The sequence below is a fragment of the Neoarius graeffei genome, chromosome 26 (assembly GCF_027579695.1).
Source record: "Neoarius graeffei isolate fNeoGra1 chromosome 26, fNeoGra1.pri, whole genome shotgun sequence".
In the NCBI taxonomy this organism is placed as follows: Eukaryota; Metazoa; Chordata; class Actinopteri; order Siluriformes; family Ariidae; genus Neoarius; species Neoarius graeffei.
The window spans coordinates 6,110,716-6,125,666 of record NC_083594.1 but is presented as its reverse complement, the minus strand read 5'-3'; the positions used below and the strand labels follow the sequence as shown (position 1 = coordinate 6,125,666).

The 14,951-nt window shown below is 40.1% G+C and overlaps 1 protein-coding gene across 1 annotated transcript; it reads right to left on the bottom strand.

The window, feature by feature from the left end:
* Window positions 1-7,261: 7,261 nt before the first annotated feature.
* Window positions 7,262-12,674, bottom strand: klhdc8a (kelch domain containing 8A). Its single transcript, XM_060910328.1, has 5 exons — window positions 12,299-12,674; window positions 11,896-12,060; window positions 11,430-11,648; window positions 7,568-7,669; window positions 7,262-7,464 (listed from the first exon to the last, which is right to left on the bottom strand). The coding sequence occupies exons 1-5, from the start codon at window positions 12,672-12,674 to the stop codon at window positions 7,262-7,264; spliced, it is 1,065 nt and encodes a 354-aa protein (XP_060766311.1).
* Window positions 12,675-14,951: the final 2,277 nt, after the last annotated feature.

The window sequence follows — 14,951 nt, the reverse complement described above, 5'->3', positions numbered from 1 at the left end:
TAAAATAAAAACTAAATAACACTCATACAACTGGTAAAAGGAAAAATGCAAAAAAAACCCTGCAGACTCAAAAACTTTGTAAATATATAGAAATTACTTCACATATGTTATTTTCAGGGCAGCATGGTGGTGTAGTCATTAGCACCGTTGCCTCACAGCAAGAAGGTCCTGGGTTCGACCCCAGCGGTCGACGAGGGCCTTTCTGTGTGGAGTTTGCATGTTCTCCCTGTGTCTGCATGGGTTTCCTCCGGGTGCTCTGGTTTCCCCCACAGTCCAAAGACATGCAGGTTAGGCTAATTGGCAGCTCTAAACTGACTGTAAATGTGAGTGTGAATGGTTGTTTGTCTATGTGTCAGCCCTGCAATGACCTGGCGACTTGTCCAGGGTGTACCCCGCCTCTCACCCATAGTCAGCTGGGATAGGCTCCAGCTTGCCTGCGACCCTGTACAGGATAAGTGGCTACAGATAATGGATAGATGTTATTTTCATTGCTTTAACTAGTGCAGTTTGAGGTTACTATTAGTCAGTGTAGTGTTATTAGGGTCACAAAAGTTTAATTTCTCATAATATTAGATAAACCATCTGTTCAGTTCTGTCAGGACCACTTTTGTCAAGGAACTTTATTTACATTGCAATATTTGCAACAAGTTGTATTTGGCGGGTTGGCTCTGTTCTGGGACCTCTCTGCCCTTCCACGTGCATACGCGGAAAGCTTTGGGGCAGGGAGGGCACACCTCCCTGTCCTACCGTGTGCCTACATGGAAAGGCTAAAGCACGGAGAGCTGCAGCAAGACATACCCCCCCCCCCCCCCCCAATAGGCTACAGAACAGAGCAGGCATCAATGACAACAGAGATGACACTGATTAAGGTCAGAATATGGGACTTCCCTGCCCTTCCATGTGCCTACATGGAAAGCCCTGAAACAGAGAAATCACCTTCCTGCCCTTCCATGTGCCTGCATGGAATGGCTAAAGCAGGGAGGGCAGCAGCAGTGGAAATGGCATGGATTAGGGGACCTCCCTGCCCTTCCACATGCCTACGTGGAAAGCCTTGAGGCAGGGAGAGCACCTCCCTGCCCTTCCATGTGCCTGCATGGAACGGCTAAAGCAGGGAAGGCGGCAGCAACAAAAATGGCATGGATTAGGGATCTTAGCCTCTTTGACAAGGGCCAAAAGTAATGGTTAGATGACCGGGTCAACACATCTCCAAAATTGCAGGTCATGGGGTATACACCCAGTATGCAGTGATTATCAACTATCAGAAAGTGGTCCAAGGAAGGATAATCAGTGAACCACAGAAAAGCACCTGCACAACTACTGAAAAAATTAATGCTGGCTATGATAGAAAGGTGTTAAAACACACAGTGCATCACACTTGCTTTGTATGGGCTGAGTAGCTGCAGACTGGTCAGGGTGCTCATGCTGACTCTTGTCCACCAGGAAAGTGCCTACAATAGGCATGAGAGCATCAGAACTGAACCATGGAGCAATGGAAGAAGGTGGTCTGGACTGGGTTGTGAGCAGGCATCAATGATACAGAAATGACATTGATTAAAGTCAGACAGCATAAAAGCGGGAAGAGTTGAGGTGGAGGTGGATTGTAAAATGGAAGTAGCAAAGGTAGGCAGGTTAAAACAGCTTAAATAAGGTGCTCTATGTGAGATGTGCCAATAGAATGCATAGAAGAGAATCAGCTGAGCTGTCAGCTGATGTGGCCTGGCTTGAGATCAGCTGTGTCAGCTGATGTAGCTGGAATTGAGGGCTGAGCTTGACTTCGTGGCCTGTCAGAACTTAGGCTATGCTCGATTTTTTGTATCTAACTGTTCAGATAATGCAGCCAATGAGAAATTAACACGTTAGAGTGTGTGTTTCCCCTTCTAAGATGTTAAACTCACCCAGTACTCAACTGAGATGTGGAGTCTGACACTTCCACACTAGGTAGTAGCACCGTAACAGGATTTTGGAGCTGATGCACAATATTATATTTGCACTCAAAAATGTGTGATCTGCACCATTGTTGACTCACTAATTCAAAAAAATTCCACAACTAGGAATGTTACAGTACTGAGAGGTAAAATATTTAATTAAATTACTGAACGTATTTAAGTCCAAGAAGATGTCACAGTTTGTCATGCATTACAATGGAACTTGAAATGACAGGTATTAAAGTGACCTACTGCAGAGAATGCGAATGACACTACTGTCATTAAATCAACAATATAAAGTTGCATCTTTGTTTTAAAACGGAATCTGGTTTTATTTCTAGAAGTACCTCCTTAATGTCATGATTTATTAAATAACATATAATTGAGTGGCACTGTGATGCAGTGCGTAGTGTTGCTGCCTCACAGCTCCAGGGTCTGATCCTGAGCTCCAGTTACTGTCTGTGTGGAGTTTCATATGTTCTCCCCGAGTCCATATGAGTTTCCCAGGGGTTCTGTTGTTTCCTCCCACATCCCAAAAACATGCCATTAGGTGGATTAACTATGCTAAATTGCCCCTAGGTGTGAATGAGTGTCTGAATGTACAGTACCTGTGTGCATAGTGCCCTTCAATGGAGTGATGCCCCAACCAGGGTATATTCTTGCCTCAGACCAATTTTTTTCCGAGATGCGAGCCGGATCACCATGACCCTGACCAGGAGAAGCCTGTTACTGAAGAATTAATCAATGAATATACACTGTATAAAATGTATCTGGACATCTGACGGTCATATACATGTGTAGGTTTTACACAAACTTTTGCCACAAAGGTGGAGGCACACATTTATTAATTTTTTTTAATATTTTGCAGGTTTCTATTCACTGGATTCACAGGACATGAGCGGTATAAACCTGTTCCGGCATGACAATGCCCCTGTGCACAAAACGAGCACCATGAACACATGGTTTTCTAAGGTTATAGTGGAAGAACTCCCAGAGCTCGGACCTTGACCCCACTGAACACCTTTGGGATGAACTGGAACACTGCCTGCACCCCAGGCCTCCTCACTCAACATCATTGCCTGACCTCATTAATTCTCTTGTGGCTTAATGATCACAAATCTCCACAGCCACACTCCTTCCCAGAAGTGTGGAGGTAATTAGAGCAACAAAGTAAGGAACACCTCCATATTAATTCCAAGCCTTTGGAATGGGACATTCAACAAGCATATATGGGTGTCATGTTCTGGTGTTCACATGCTTTTGGCCATATAGTGTATATAACCAGAGCTTTCATTCACACTGGCATAACCAAGATATCTGTCCACTGTAAACTTTTTGCTATGTCTTGCTTTTTGATGTGCTACGTCTTGGCCAGCATAATTTTTTCATTGTAGTTTTGAAGTAAACTATGATATAATCAAAAATTTGAAGTATATGCTATCATTAAATAAGAGCATAAAGCTGAGTGATAGCTAAAAAAAATACAGCTGATTGGTTTTAAAAATGCACCATCCTTATGAACAGGTTGAATAAAGCAATTTTTGAGCATAGCCATTCAAATGCTTTTGCTAAAAGGTTTTACAGGACATTTTTAATACTTAATGATGTACAACATGTTAGTTATTTAATTATTGTATGTATATGCTGAGGATTAATCATTCTGTTTTAACTATATTTAATATACAATACAGTATACATTTGGCAGATGTCTTCAGACCGCCACAAAAATATTTCTGTCAATTTCTGAAAGTATTCCTTTAGATATTAAATATTATGCTTTATTTACAAAGGATAAAATGTTGTTGGATCAACTGGTCCGCATTACTGCAGCACATTTACTGTCTAACAGTGCCACCCAGTGGTACATGACATAACTACACACACAGCTATAATAAATCACTCCCCCATAATCTAGACATAATTTAATTCATCATAAGTCTCTCAACACACAGGCGCACAAGCACAGCTTGAAGCCTTGCATCAAAGGGCGGCGTTCTGTAAAGTTGCGCTCTTGTGTTGGCCATCATCATATACACAGAGTTAAATACACTGTCTGTAAGCCCTGACGACTCAATCTGAAAAACATTAGACAAGATGATCCTTATTTCAACCAGCTGCTCAGCTTGCGGCAAGTGGAACTCTGACTTCATTAAAATCTGGCTTTGGTGGCACTGCCTAATTAGAGCTAAACTGGCTCATACATCATCCTGAAGCTCATTTAGCTGATGAACAGCCTTATAAGTGTGCACAGTAGTGTTTTTTAGCTGAGCTTCTGTAATGTAAGGCTGAGCTGAAGGGACACTGTAACTACGAGCCATCTGCCTCTGCAAAATGTACAAGACAGGAAGAAAATCGATAAAGACAAATAAACCCCATGGCTAGGACATTGAAGTCTCCTCTCACTCACAGTAAAGTACTTTACCTGCCAAGATTAAGCAGTGAGTGCCATGTACCTGACATGATTAAATCAAAGGAGACAAAAGTAAGGGCAGGGGAGGTCAATTGAAGCCTTTACGCTGCACAGGTTTCAAGGTCCAGGTGAACATGCTGGGGAAAAAAAAAAAAAAAGTAAAGAAAGATTCAAAGGCTCGAATGAGCAACATAGCTTGTTTAATGGCTGAAATGCAATGGTGCAGTCCCTTCTACAAAATCTGTTTTGTTACATTGTGCTGGACTTTTATTGCTGTGCTTGATTTTGCGTAAAACAAATACTTACAGGAAATAGGAATTTTTCATCTGACTCATAATGGTGCATAATTGTTATTGTGTCTTCCATAATGCATTTAAATAGCAGGTTCCTTCATTCTGTACTAAGAGCAGCACTGCAAATTCTGCTTTTAAGTTCAAAACCTGGAATCATATACATATTGGGGGACTCATTTATCAAACTTAATATGCACACAAATTTACAACCCCGATTCCAAATAAGTTGGGATGCTGTGTAAAATGTGAATAGAAACAGAATGCAATGATCTGCAAACCCTTTTTGACCTATATTCAGTAGAATACAATACAAAGACAAGATATTTATTGTTCAAACTGTGATATACCTTCTGTAAATATACACTCATTCTGAATTTGATGCCTACAAGAAGTTCCAAAAAAGTTGGGACGGGGCGTTTACCACTATGTTACATTACCTTTTCTTTTAACAGCACACAGTACAATAAGTGTTTGGGAACTGAGGACACATTGTTGAACTTTTGAATGTGTTTTCGTTCCCATTCTTTCTTGATATACAACTTCAGTTGCTCAACTGTCCGGGTTCTCCATTGTTGCATTTTGTGCTTCATAATACACACACATTTTTAATGGGTGACAGGTCTGGACTGCAGGCGCGCCAGTTTAGCACCTGCACTCTTTTACTATCAAACCACACTATAGTAACACATGCAAAATGTGTCTTGCTGGAATAATCAGGGGTGTCCCTGAAAAAGACATCATTTGGATGGCAGCATATGTTGCTCCAAAACCTATATATACACACCTTTCAGCATTAATTGCGCCTTCACAGATGCGCAAGTTACCCATGTCATAGGCTTTGCGCTGATAACAATCTGAATGGTCTTTTTCCTCTTGATATGATTTCTGATACAATTCCCAATATCAAAATTTACATGATTTCCAGTAACAATTCAAAACGTGGACTCGTCAGACCCTTTTCCACTTTGCATCAGTGGAAATCTCAGATGAGTTCAGGTCCAGAGAACTCGGTGGCGTTTCTGATATATAGCTTTCACTTTGTGATAAACTGTGTTTACCGTCATGTTCCTGATTGTTTCTGAATTGTTCCCGTGTCCATGTAGTAATGTCCTTTCTACAATCATGTCAGTTTTTAATACAGTGCTGCCTGAGGGATCAAAAATCACAGGCATTCAATGTTGGTTGTCAGTCTTGCCCCTAATGTACAGAGATTTCTCTGGATTCTCTGAATCTTTTGATGAAATTATAGATTGTTGATGGTGAAATCCCTTAATTCCTTGCAATTGTATGTTGAAAAATGTGTTCTTAAACTGCTGGATTATTTGACCACACAGTTTTTCACAAAGTGGTGAACCTCGTCCCATCCTTGCTTGTGAATGACTGAGCCTTTCCAATTACCAATTAACCTGTAGAATGTTCCAAACAGTTGTTTTTTGAGCATTCCACAATGTTCTTAGTCTTTTGTTGCCCCATCCCAATTTTTTTGAAACGTGTTACAGGCATCACATTCAGAATAAGTGTCTATTTACAAAAAACAATAAAGTTGAATATAGGTCGAAAAGGATTTGTAAATCATTACATTCTGTTTTCATTTATGTTTTACTCAGTGTCACAACTTTTTTGGAATCAGGGATGTAATAAACATTTTGCGTAACTGACATTTTATATTACTGACTTGTAAGGAAGCATAAATTAAGACAAATAAGACTAGCCATTCAATGAGGACAAAATGAATAGTGCCCTATAACAGAGCGTGCGGCGTTTTTTTTTTTTGTTGTTGCATGTTTATGGTAGCTGATATACTGCAATGGCTGAGCTATATTACTGGAAAATTTCATGCACATCACACTTAGATGGCACTCTTTTTGGCGTTCTTTAAAACTTTTTAGTTTGAGAATTTTTAGTTCAGTTTAGCCTATGAAAGCCTTTACACACAACTTTACTAAAAGCATGATAAATGAGGCCCATTATTACACAATCTATTATTATAAATTACCTGGCATGTCCCCCAGAGCTACTCTATGGATTAAACTGTGAGATAAATCTCAGAACTGAAGATTTCTGAGAAACAGTCAGATATTCATATCCTCAGGAGCTCATTACAATATATCACAATTCACAAAGTGCAGGCACCGTAAACAACTGATATAAAGAGAAATCTGATGAGGCTACCACAACGTTGCACCTGTTTTGGCTATAAACTTCACTTTGTGAGAGAGTAACAGAAAGAATTTTCAAGGCCATAGTCGGGAGTACAAATCTACAGCAATAGCAACCTGACAGTTTTAAGTAAAGCTACAAAAATACCTGGCATATAGTCTCAGAAGACACTTTCTTTAGAATAACACAGACTCCAGTATTTAGTCACTCTAAAATACATGACGTATATATAAAGAATCTACACTCTCACATGCTTGTCTACAGTATTCAGATTGACAAGTGGATTGTCTTTTGCCCTGTACGTGTGTGTGCGCTGTAGAATAGAACAATGAGAGCTATAAATGGATACTTTGTGCTTTGGATTTTATATTATTTGATTTTATATCATTTTTCCTATCAAAGACTATAACAGGCAAGCACTTTTAGCAGTCTACTGTCATGATGAAGGCAAATTTTCTCAGGCTACAGAATAGCTAAACAACCTCTTCCTCCTTCACGTAAAGAATTTCATGGGCAGAGCTCGGGATTTGATTGACACCCCCCACCACCAACAGGCGGTCACGGATCATGATGCTGGAGGCGGAGCAGCGAGGAGTTGCCATGGGGGCTAGATTCTCCCATTTTCTTTTTTCAGGATGGAAAGCCTCGACGGTATCCAGCACTGAGGGCTGATGACCTACAGGTGAGCAAACAGGTAACAAGAACAATATACAGGCTTAGAGCTGTTGAAGAATCTGCTGTCATTATTATTATAGGTGGTGTGTTTTCTGGAAACATACCCAATCCACCAGCAACGACCATTCTTCCTCGTACAATGGCTGCCACAAAGTCTGCCCGTTTCGTCTTCATGGAAATGGTTTCTTCAGACTTCATCCAAGAGCCTGTAGCAAATATTTACACATCCATTTACTCCAAAGAGTAATGAGTATATACAGGAAAACTCCACCCTGGATAATTAAAATGTATTTTGTAATGAAATTCTGAGCTCTAGTTTAAACTTCTTTTATTGACATGTTGTTCTATTTTCAGTTTATGGTTACCATTTTTGATATATTACCCATAATGCTGTTTGACTACTTGCTGATAGTAGTGCAGTAGGATTCACCTCTGTTTCATCTCTACCTAAACAGAATGATGCAGCGGTGCTTTAGTCCTTTACTCTGTCCAGCTCTCTCACTTTCTCATCTCTAGACTACACTCTGCTCACAGATCAGCTTGCAAAGCTTCGCCTTTCATGCGAATACCACCATCAACGCCATCACGCTCATCGTCTCGTACATCAAGCCTCTGAATATGTAAATGTAGAAAAAATTGGAGTTTGTGTGCAAACTCCTGAAGCAGCTCAAGATTAGACTTTATGTTTAGAAGAAGTTGTCTGTGATTAGATCTGACAGAATGGATTTCATTTCCTGTAATAGACACCGTAAGGACAAGTTTGCAATAAAACACTGAGCCAGAACATTCTGAAGAGGAAGCGCTGAGATTCTCAGTCCTCAGAATGTCAGACATTCAACATTAGTTTGGCATATTATTTACGCTCCACGTTACGTCTGGCTGCCAAAAAAGCAATGCTGCCATCCAGAAGAAGATTGGTGGATAGATGCCAGGGCCTAAAGCCATTTTTTTTCTTTGTCTCTAATGCTGCAACAGCTTTCTTCTTCATGCTGGCTTGCATGTGTAGCTGCAATAAAGCAATCCCAGGCCTAATGACTTTCCTAAATCACTTATTAATCTGAAGTGAGAGAAAGCCAAGCTTCACTATTTAGGATGGTTCCCTCAGCCAATAGTCCCTATTTGCTTTTTGAGTAAATTAATCAGTATGGCCTGCGTGGTTGATTTTTGCCTCGGGCTACCTGACTTGACTGAAAAATGGGGTGTTTAGCAACTTTGCACTACATATTGACTCATTCTTGGCAGCCTAGATTTTACTCTTTGGCTGGCCAAAACCAGGATTTTTTTTTTTTAGTATGAGGTGGTAATCTTACTTAAAGTTTCTCAAATCAAATCCGAGAACTATAAAAAAAAAGTTGGACACAGTTGAATGCACAGCTCTATATAGGATTAAAATGGCTTTGTAATAAACCATAAAATAAGTAGATAAATAAACACATTTATCTTGCTTATCAACTGTCACTTTCCTGAAATCTCCATGCCAGGCTGCGTGAAGATAGTGGAACAGATGGACTCGATGAGGATGAACTAAAAAGAGCAACAGCTCTGTAAATAAGGAATTACCATCTGGTTCTGAATAGCGTTGTTGAATCACCCTCCTGCAATGCACACCCAGATCTTATCGATCTTATAGGCGGGTTATGTTAGATTGGGGGATTTATTATTTTATTGCCTCTTTTCGTTCCCAGCCAAGGGAAATTAGATATCAAGGCGTAATCTCCCAGATTCCCTCTGAGCACACCTCCAGCACCTGTTGAGTGACATACACTGCAGTAATGGAATAATTAAAAAAAGATAAATGATTTATTACTACGATGTGTGCAATGAGCAGAAGGTTTAACAATGACCCACTGCCTTCACCTATCCAAGATACTAGACACCTTCAGAGCTAAAAAAAAAAACAACAAAAAAAAACTATTATGCGATTTTCCTGCTCGGTGAGTCTGATTAGGAATGATCACATTTGAACGGAAACAGTAGAGGGCAAAAGCAAGCAGCAAGTACCTGCAGAGAAATCAATAACTCATTTCAGCTAGCCTTACATTTTATCACACCTTGTTTCTTCCCATCATCTTTTTTTTTAAAGCTTTTTTCCCCTGAAGCTAATGTGAATCACAGTTGAACAGAAAATGGCAGTTATCTCTGAATGTGAATAAAGTTGTGCAGTATAATGATCCTTCAGATCTGCGTGCTGTTCGATTTTGAAAAATTACTTTCTTCTGGCTGAAAAATGAGTTCTGCCAGAAAAAAAAAAAAAAGATTTTCTTTGGTAAATACGTACTTCTCTTTCATGAAATGTATTTTGTCATTGTTCTTACCTGGATTACATGTTACATACATACGATGTAGATATTATTTAAGGTATATTCTTCACGTATACGGTCTGTTGGTGTTTTAGGCCACCACGAGCCACCAGAATAACTTCAGTGCACCTCAACATAGATTCTACAAGTCTCCGGAACTATAGTGGAGCAATGAACATTGGTTTTCCAAAAGATATTGTCAGTTGGTGCTTTGATGATGGTGGTGGAGGAGCTGTCTAACACTTGTGGTGAGTTTGAAGCCCATAGTATATGATTTACATCCTTTACATCCTCATTAAACCATTCAGTGAACCCAGTGGAGTCATTCTGGAAGAGACGATGCCCATCAGGATAGAAATGTTTCATTAAAGGATCAGGAAGGATTTTGGATGATTTGCAGTGACTCTCCACTCCACACGCAGAGGAATATTATACTAGGGTTGCAGTGCATGAACCCCTCATTACAAAGATGAATGTACAACCATAGGCAATAGATTACAGAGAAAAAGGCATAAAGTCATCCTTCACCATATTTGTTTATGTATACCAACAGAAGTACAGCTCCAGAGACTTGTAGAATCAAAGCCAAGGGGCACTGAAGCTGTCAAAGTGGCCCAGTTACCTTGATAACACACTATGTTGGCTTATCCTTTAATTTCTCATCCCTCAATCTTTTTCTCTTGTGATCTTAGTATAACTATACCAAAAGGGTAGTTGCTTCTCTGACTAATCTCTGCTATACCCGGTCACAGACTTTTGGTGGATGGCCTCCTCTAGGCAGACTCACAGATTTATTGGCATTCTTCGCAGGATATTTGACAGTTATTCCATGAAATCGAGTTGTACATCAGCTGATAGCCAACGAGGCGGGTAGCGATGAGTTGTCTATAAGTCATGTACGAGATTGAGTGGAATAACTTTTATTATATCCACATTCACTGGATTTTGAGAAACACAGCGTTTGTCTTTTTATTTTTTGCAAATTTGATAAATAAAAACTTTATACAAAACATCCGACAAAATAATTTCCACTCAGAAATAATTTCCGCTCAAAACATACACAAACTGGCAAAATAACAGGAGCAGTTTGTGAAAAATGCTATAATAATAATTTTTGGAAAGTTTAAAAAAAAAAGATGCGTTCTCACCATCAAATACTTTCATTCCATATTTTGTTGCTTTTTTGTATTTTTCGGCGTTTTGTTTTCCAGTAGAGTTTTTATTTCATCCTTAGTTGATTCAGCAACACGCGCCGCCATTTTGTTTTTCTTTACTCAGGGAATATGAGCTGACAGCCTAGTAGTAGAGTAGCCAATCAGAGCTCATGATTGCTCATATCCAGTGAATGTGGATAGAATAATTCTTTTTATCTTGGATAAAATTAATACATATTGTTTTGATGGCTTACTGATCTTCATGTTGATGTTTAATTATTTAGATATTTTCTCCAACAAACTCTCAAGCCTTTAATTCCACACAGCTGAACATCATTCAATTAGTTATGTAGTTACTAATTTTGGTGTTTCACGTCAGTAGGGGTGAGTACTTCAAACCATAATGGCTATTTGTGTAATTAATTCCAATTAAGTCAATTTCAGTTCCAGCTTGTAACAATATACAATAGTGAAAAGTGCAAGTAGGGCGGGGAATACTTATGATATCATACTCTGGTTGGTGTCAAAGATGCTGACATTCCTGGTGAACTTGGAGCTCTGATGGATGCCTCCTTGACGAAGACCTCCCAGCCAGCAGAGGCGCCCTGTGTTGTCCCACAGCACCCCGGAATAGGATCGCTTACAAGGCAGGCTGGGTAACGAAGACCAGATGCGGCTGTCCATGTCAAAAACTTCAAATGCTTTTACCAAACGCTTGCATTGACGCCCACCTGGGGGGAGAAAATTTTTCAGTGAAATAGGTTGACAGGCAGAAGGGGATTCTCACACACACACAAGAACAGCCTTGAAAAGTTCTGACAGATGGAGAGAGGCGTACAAATGCACACACACACACACACACACACACACACACACACACACACACACAAGTCTCTGAAATGCTCTGACAGTTATAAAGTCGCACACACCCTCACCAACGCGCGCGCACACACACACACACACACACACACACACAACCTGCTACATATATCTTGGATCCCTGTAGGCAGATGCTAGCATCGTAGCGAGGGGTGGGCATGGGCGGCAGAAGGGCCCAGACGTCCTTGCGAAGGTCGTACTGCTGGAGAACGCTTCTGGGCAGCAGGTCTACTCCCATTCCACCAACAGCGAAAGCTCTGCCGTCTGATTACACACAAACACGGAGGGACGTTTCACCTTCCTGCATGCATCTAAAACAAACTTTCAGACCTAAACTGGAGTGTGAGATTTGAGTGAATGAAAACTCTCTTATTCAGAATAAAAACGTTTAAAAGATAAACATACCACTGAAATAATTAAATTATCAGTCCTTAATTTAAAACAGCATGGGAGCTTTTTTCTTGATTTATTTATTCATGTCACCAAAAATGCTAAAAACAACCTTTTACGGTAATAGCGAGCCCCATCAACTCCTCCCTCAGCGAACTCCTCTTCCTCCACTTGCCCTCCTCCGTGTTATACACCTCCACTGCTTTGAGAGGGTGCTGCTCCTTGCCTACACCTCCCACCACGAGAAGCTGCTTGCCTAATACTGCTACAGCGGCGCCCGCTCTGGCTGTGGGCATCGGGGGCAGGCTCACCCACTGGTCCACCTCTGGGCAGTAGAGCTCCATGCAGTTGGTGGCTCGTCCTGTGGGGTCGCAGCCCCCCAGCATGTACAGCTGACCTCCGACTTCAGCCAGAGAGTGATACACACGCCCACTTGAGAGGCGTGCCAGGTTCTGCCAGTGGAACTCCTGAGCCGCGGGCACCGCCATTGCCCCGACCAACCACTCCCTTGGTGTTCTAAAGGGGTAGATTTGAAAAAATATTTGTCATTAGGGGTTAGATCATGCTTGTTACAACCTTGCTGATGTGTTGATCTCCACTATAATCTGTGGAGTAGACAAATCATGAATTCATTAACAAGAAAGTAAAACACTTTCCATTTTGTTGCCAGGAAACCTAAGAGACCAGACAAAAAAGGAAACTAAAGCAATATAATAACATATCGCCAGCTAGTTAATACTGACCACAAGCTACGAACATGTATACAATAATTATCCTCTTCCAACAAACTTTACAATGTGGTTCGAACACTGGCCAATATTTTGGCAGTGAGTAGGGATGATGATTTTCCACAATCACGGAAAAAAATGCAGAAATCGCGGAATTGCTTGTCCAAAATGGAGCTGCCATTCTGAAACAGAAAGTGGGTTTTTGTCGGCATCCAGTTTCAAAACCAGAGAAATTCAATCCACGCAACTATACAATGAGGGCTTTTTTTTGTCTTTATTTGGCAAAAAGAAAATCGAATCTAAACAAATCTAAAGAAATCAAATATAAACCGGGTTGCAACAAATGACACGAGGGCTTATAATCAATGTGCAGGCTGATTGGATAAAAAAAGACATCCAGAGATTATAAGCGGAAACGCCTCACCCCGGAAAACACAAAGCAACACACAGTGCTGATGTACAATAGTGAAAATCACCATTTTTATAGTAATTATTCAAGAGTTACATCAATAAAGTTCTAACAAAACCAGTTCAATCCCCTCAGTGATCCAGCCATGTTGCTGTTTATGAAATTCCGGGGAAGCAGAGTATAGCAGGTGTGTGTGTAAAAATAACCACGTTGTAATAATTAATTATAGATTATTAGATTTTGAATTCATCGAAATCGGAGAAATGGCGATTAAATACCTCAATAAAATAAATATCTATGGTGAATCTTCATTTCAATCGGACATTCATTGTATTTTTCTTTTGTATGGTTCACATTAACCATCACAAATGTCGTAAAATATTTGGCGGGAATTTTACGACAGTGCTGAACTCACTTATGGTTTGTTTTCATTCACAATGTGAGTCTGTCACCCTTATCATGTCCAACTTGTTTTCTTTCAGTTTTATTTCAATAAATTAATTTATAAAATACAAGTTGTGGCAGCGGGGGCGTGGTCAAGCGCCGGTCTGTGACAGGAGGGCGGAGTTGGGGAAGGTAAGTGGCAGAATCGCTACACCTGAGTGTAATTAACCTATGTTTTGTGTGTGTTCTCCCCAGTAAACCTCGCCCTATTTAAGACGGGAGAGTGAGAGCGGAGGGGAGTGATTGCCGAGAGGAGACTACAGTCTGTGTGTGCGCGAGTCAGTCTCTGAGTGATTGGTTTGAGTGTTAGACTGAAAAGTTTGGCAATAAAAGCCGGTTTTGCATCCTGATCTCTGTCCTGCCGTCTTCTGTGCTCCACCCACACATTGTACCCGCTACACAAGTTTTACTGGATTAATCAAGATTTTACTTTATTTCCTCCAGAAGCTTTGAATTTGGGGGAGTCTAACTCTTAAAACTGCAGATCAGGTAATGGGTTATAACAACACACATCATAATGGGTCATTGGATGTTTTTTGTTTATTATTTCAGTTAAAGTTTGAGCTTTACTGAAAACAAATTATAAATCATTAACCAGAATGATTATCATAATTATACCTGTTTTTGATAAACTTTGTTCACCACTTTCCTTTCACTGAACTAGTAAATACATAGTGATAAAAAGGTTATGGTCAGGCCAAGTTAAAAATCTTGCTGCTTGTCCGACTGGATTAAAAAGTTAATGTCTAGCCCTGACATGACATCTTATTTTATTTTGATGTTTTTCAGCGGAGGTGAGATCATACATTTCTTCAACTTCTTTCTCTAACTCTCCCAATTTGAACCTGAAAGTCTATAATTATGTCGAAATTGAATAAAACATTTATTGCTCAAGTTTTGTTTTTATGGATTTCAGAATTCTAAAACTGTATCTTTGGTAAATGGAAACTTCTAATCTCTTATTACAGAAAACGGGGGAAAAAAGTAACTGGCAAAATCACAAAACGGAATTGACAATTTTCTGAAACGGAAAATCATCATCCTTATAAGAGCTATGGTGTTCTGTCATATCACACTTAAAAATATTTGAGTCAGGCTACAGTATTGGCTGTATTTTCTCTCAAATGTTTAACTGTGAGGAGAGTTATATATTATACAGTGTCTTGCAAAAGTATTCATCCCTC

What these genes read in the sequence shown, in the direction of transcription:
- klhdc8a (XM_060910328.1), bottom strand. Translation starts at nt 12,674, where the DNA reads ATGGCGGTGCCCGCGGCTCAGGAGTTCCACTGGCAGAACCTGGCACGC. An exon ending in CATCTTTGACACCAACCAGA is followed by an intron (nt 7,670 to 11,429) that starts GTATGATATCAT and finishes TATTTGCTACAG; the next exon opens with GCTCTTGGATGAAGTCTGAA. An exon ending in GGTCGTTGCTGGTGGATTGG is followed by an intron (nt 7,465 to 7,567) that starts GTATGTTTCCAG and finishes GCTCACCTGTAG; the next exon opens with GTCATCAGCCCTCAGTGCTG.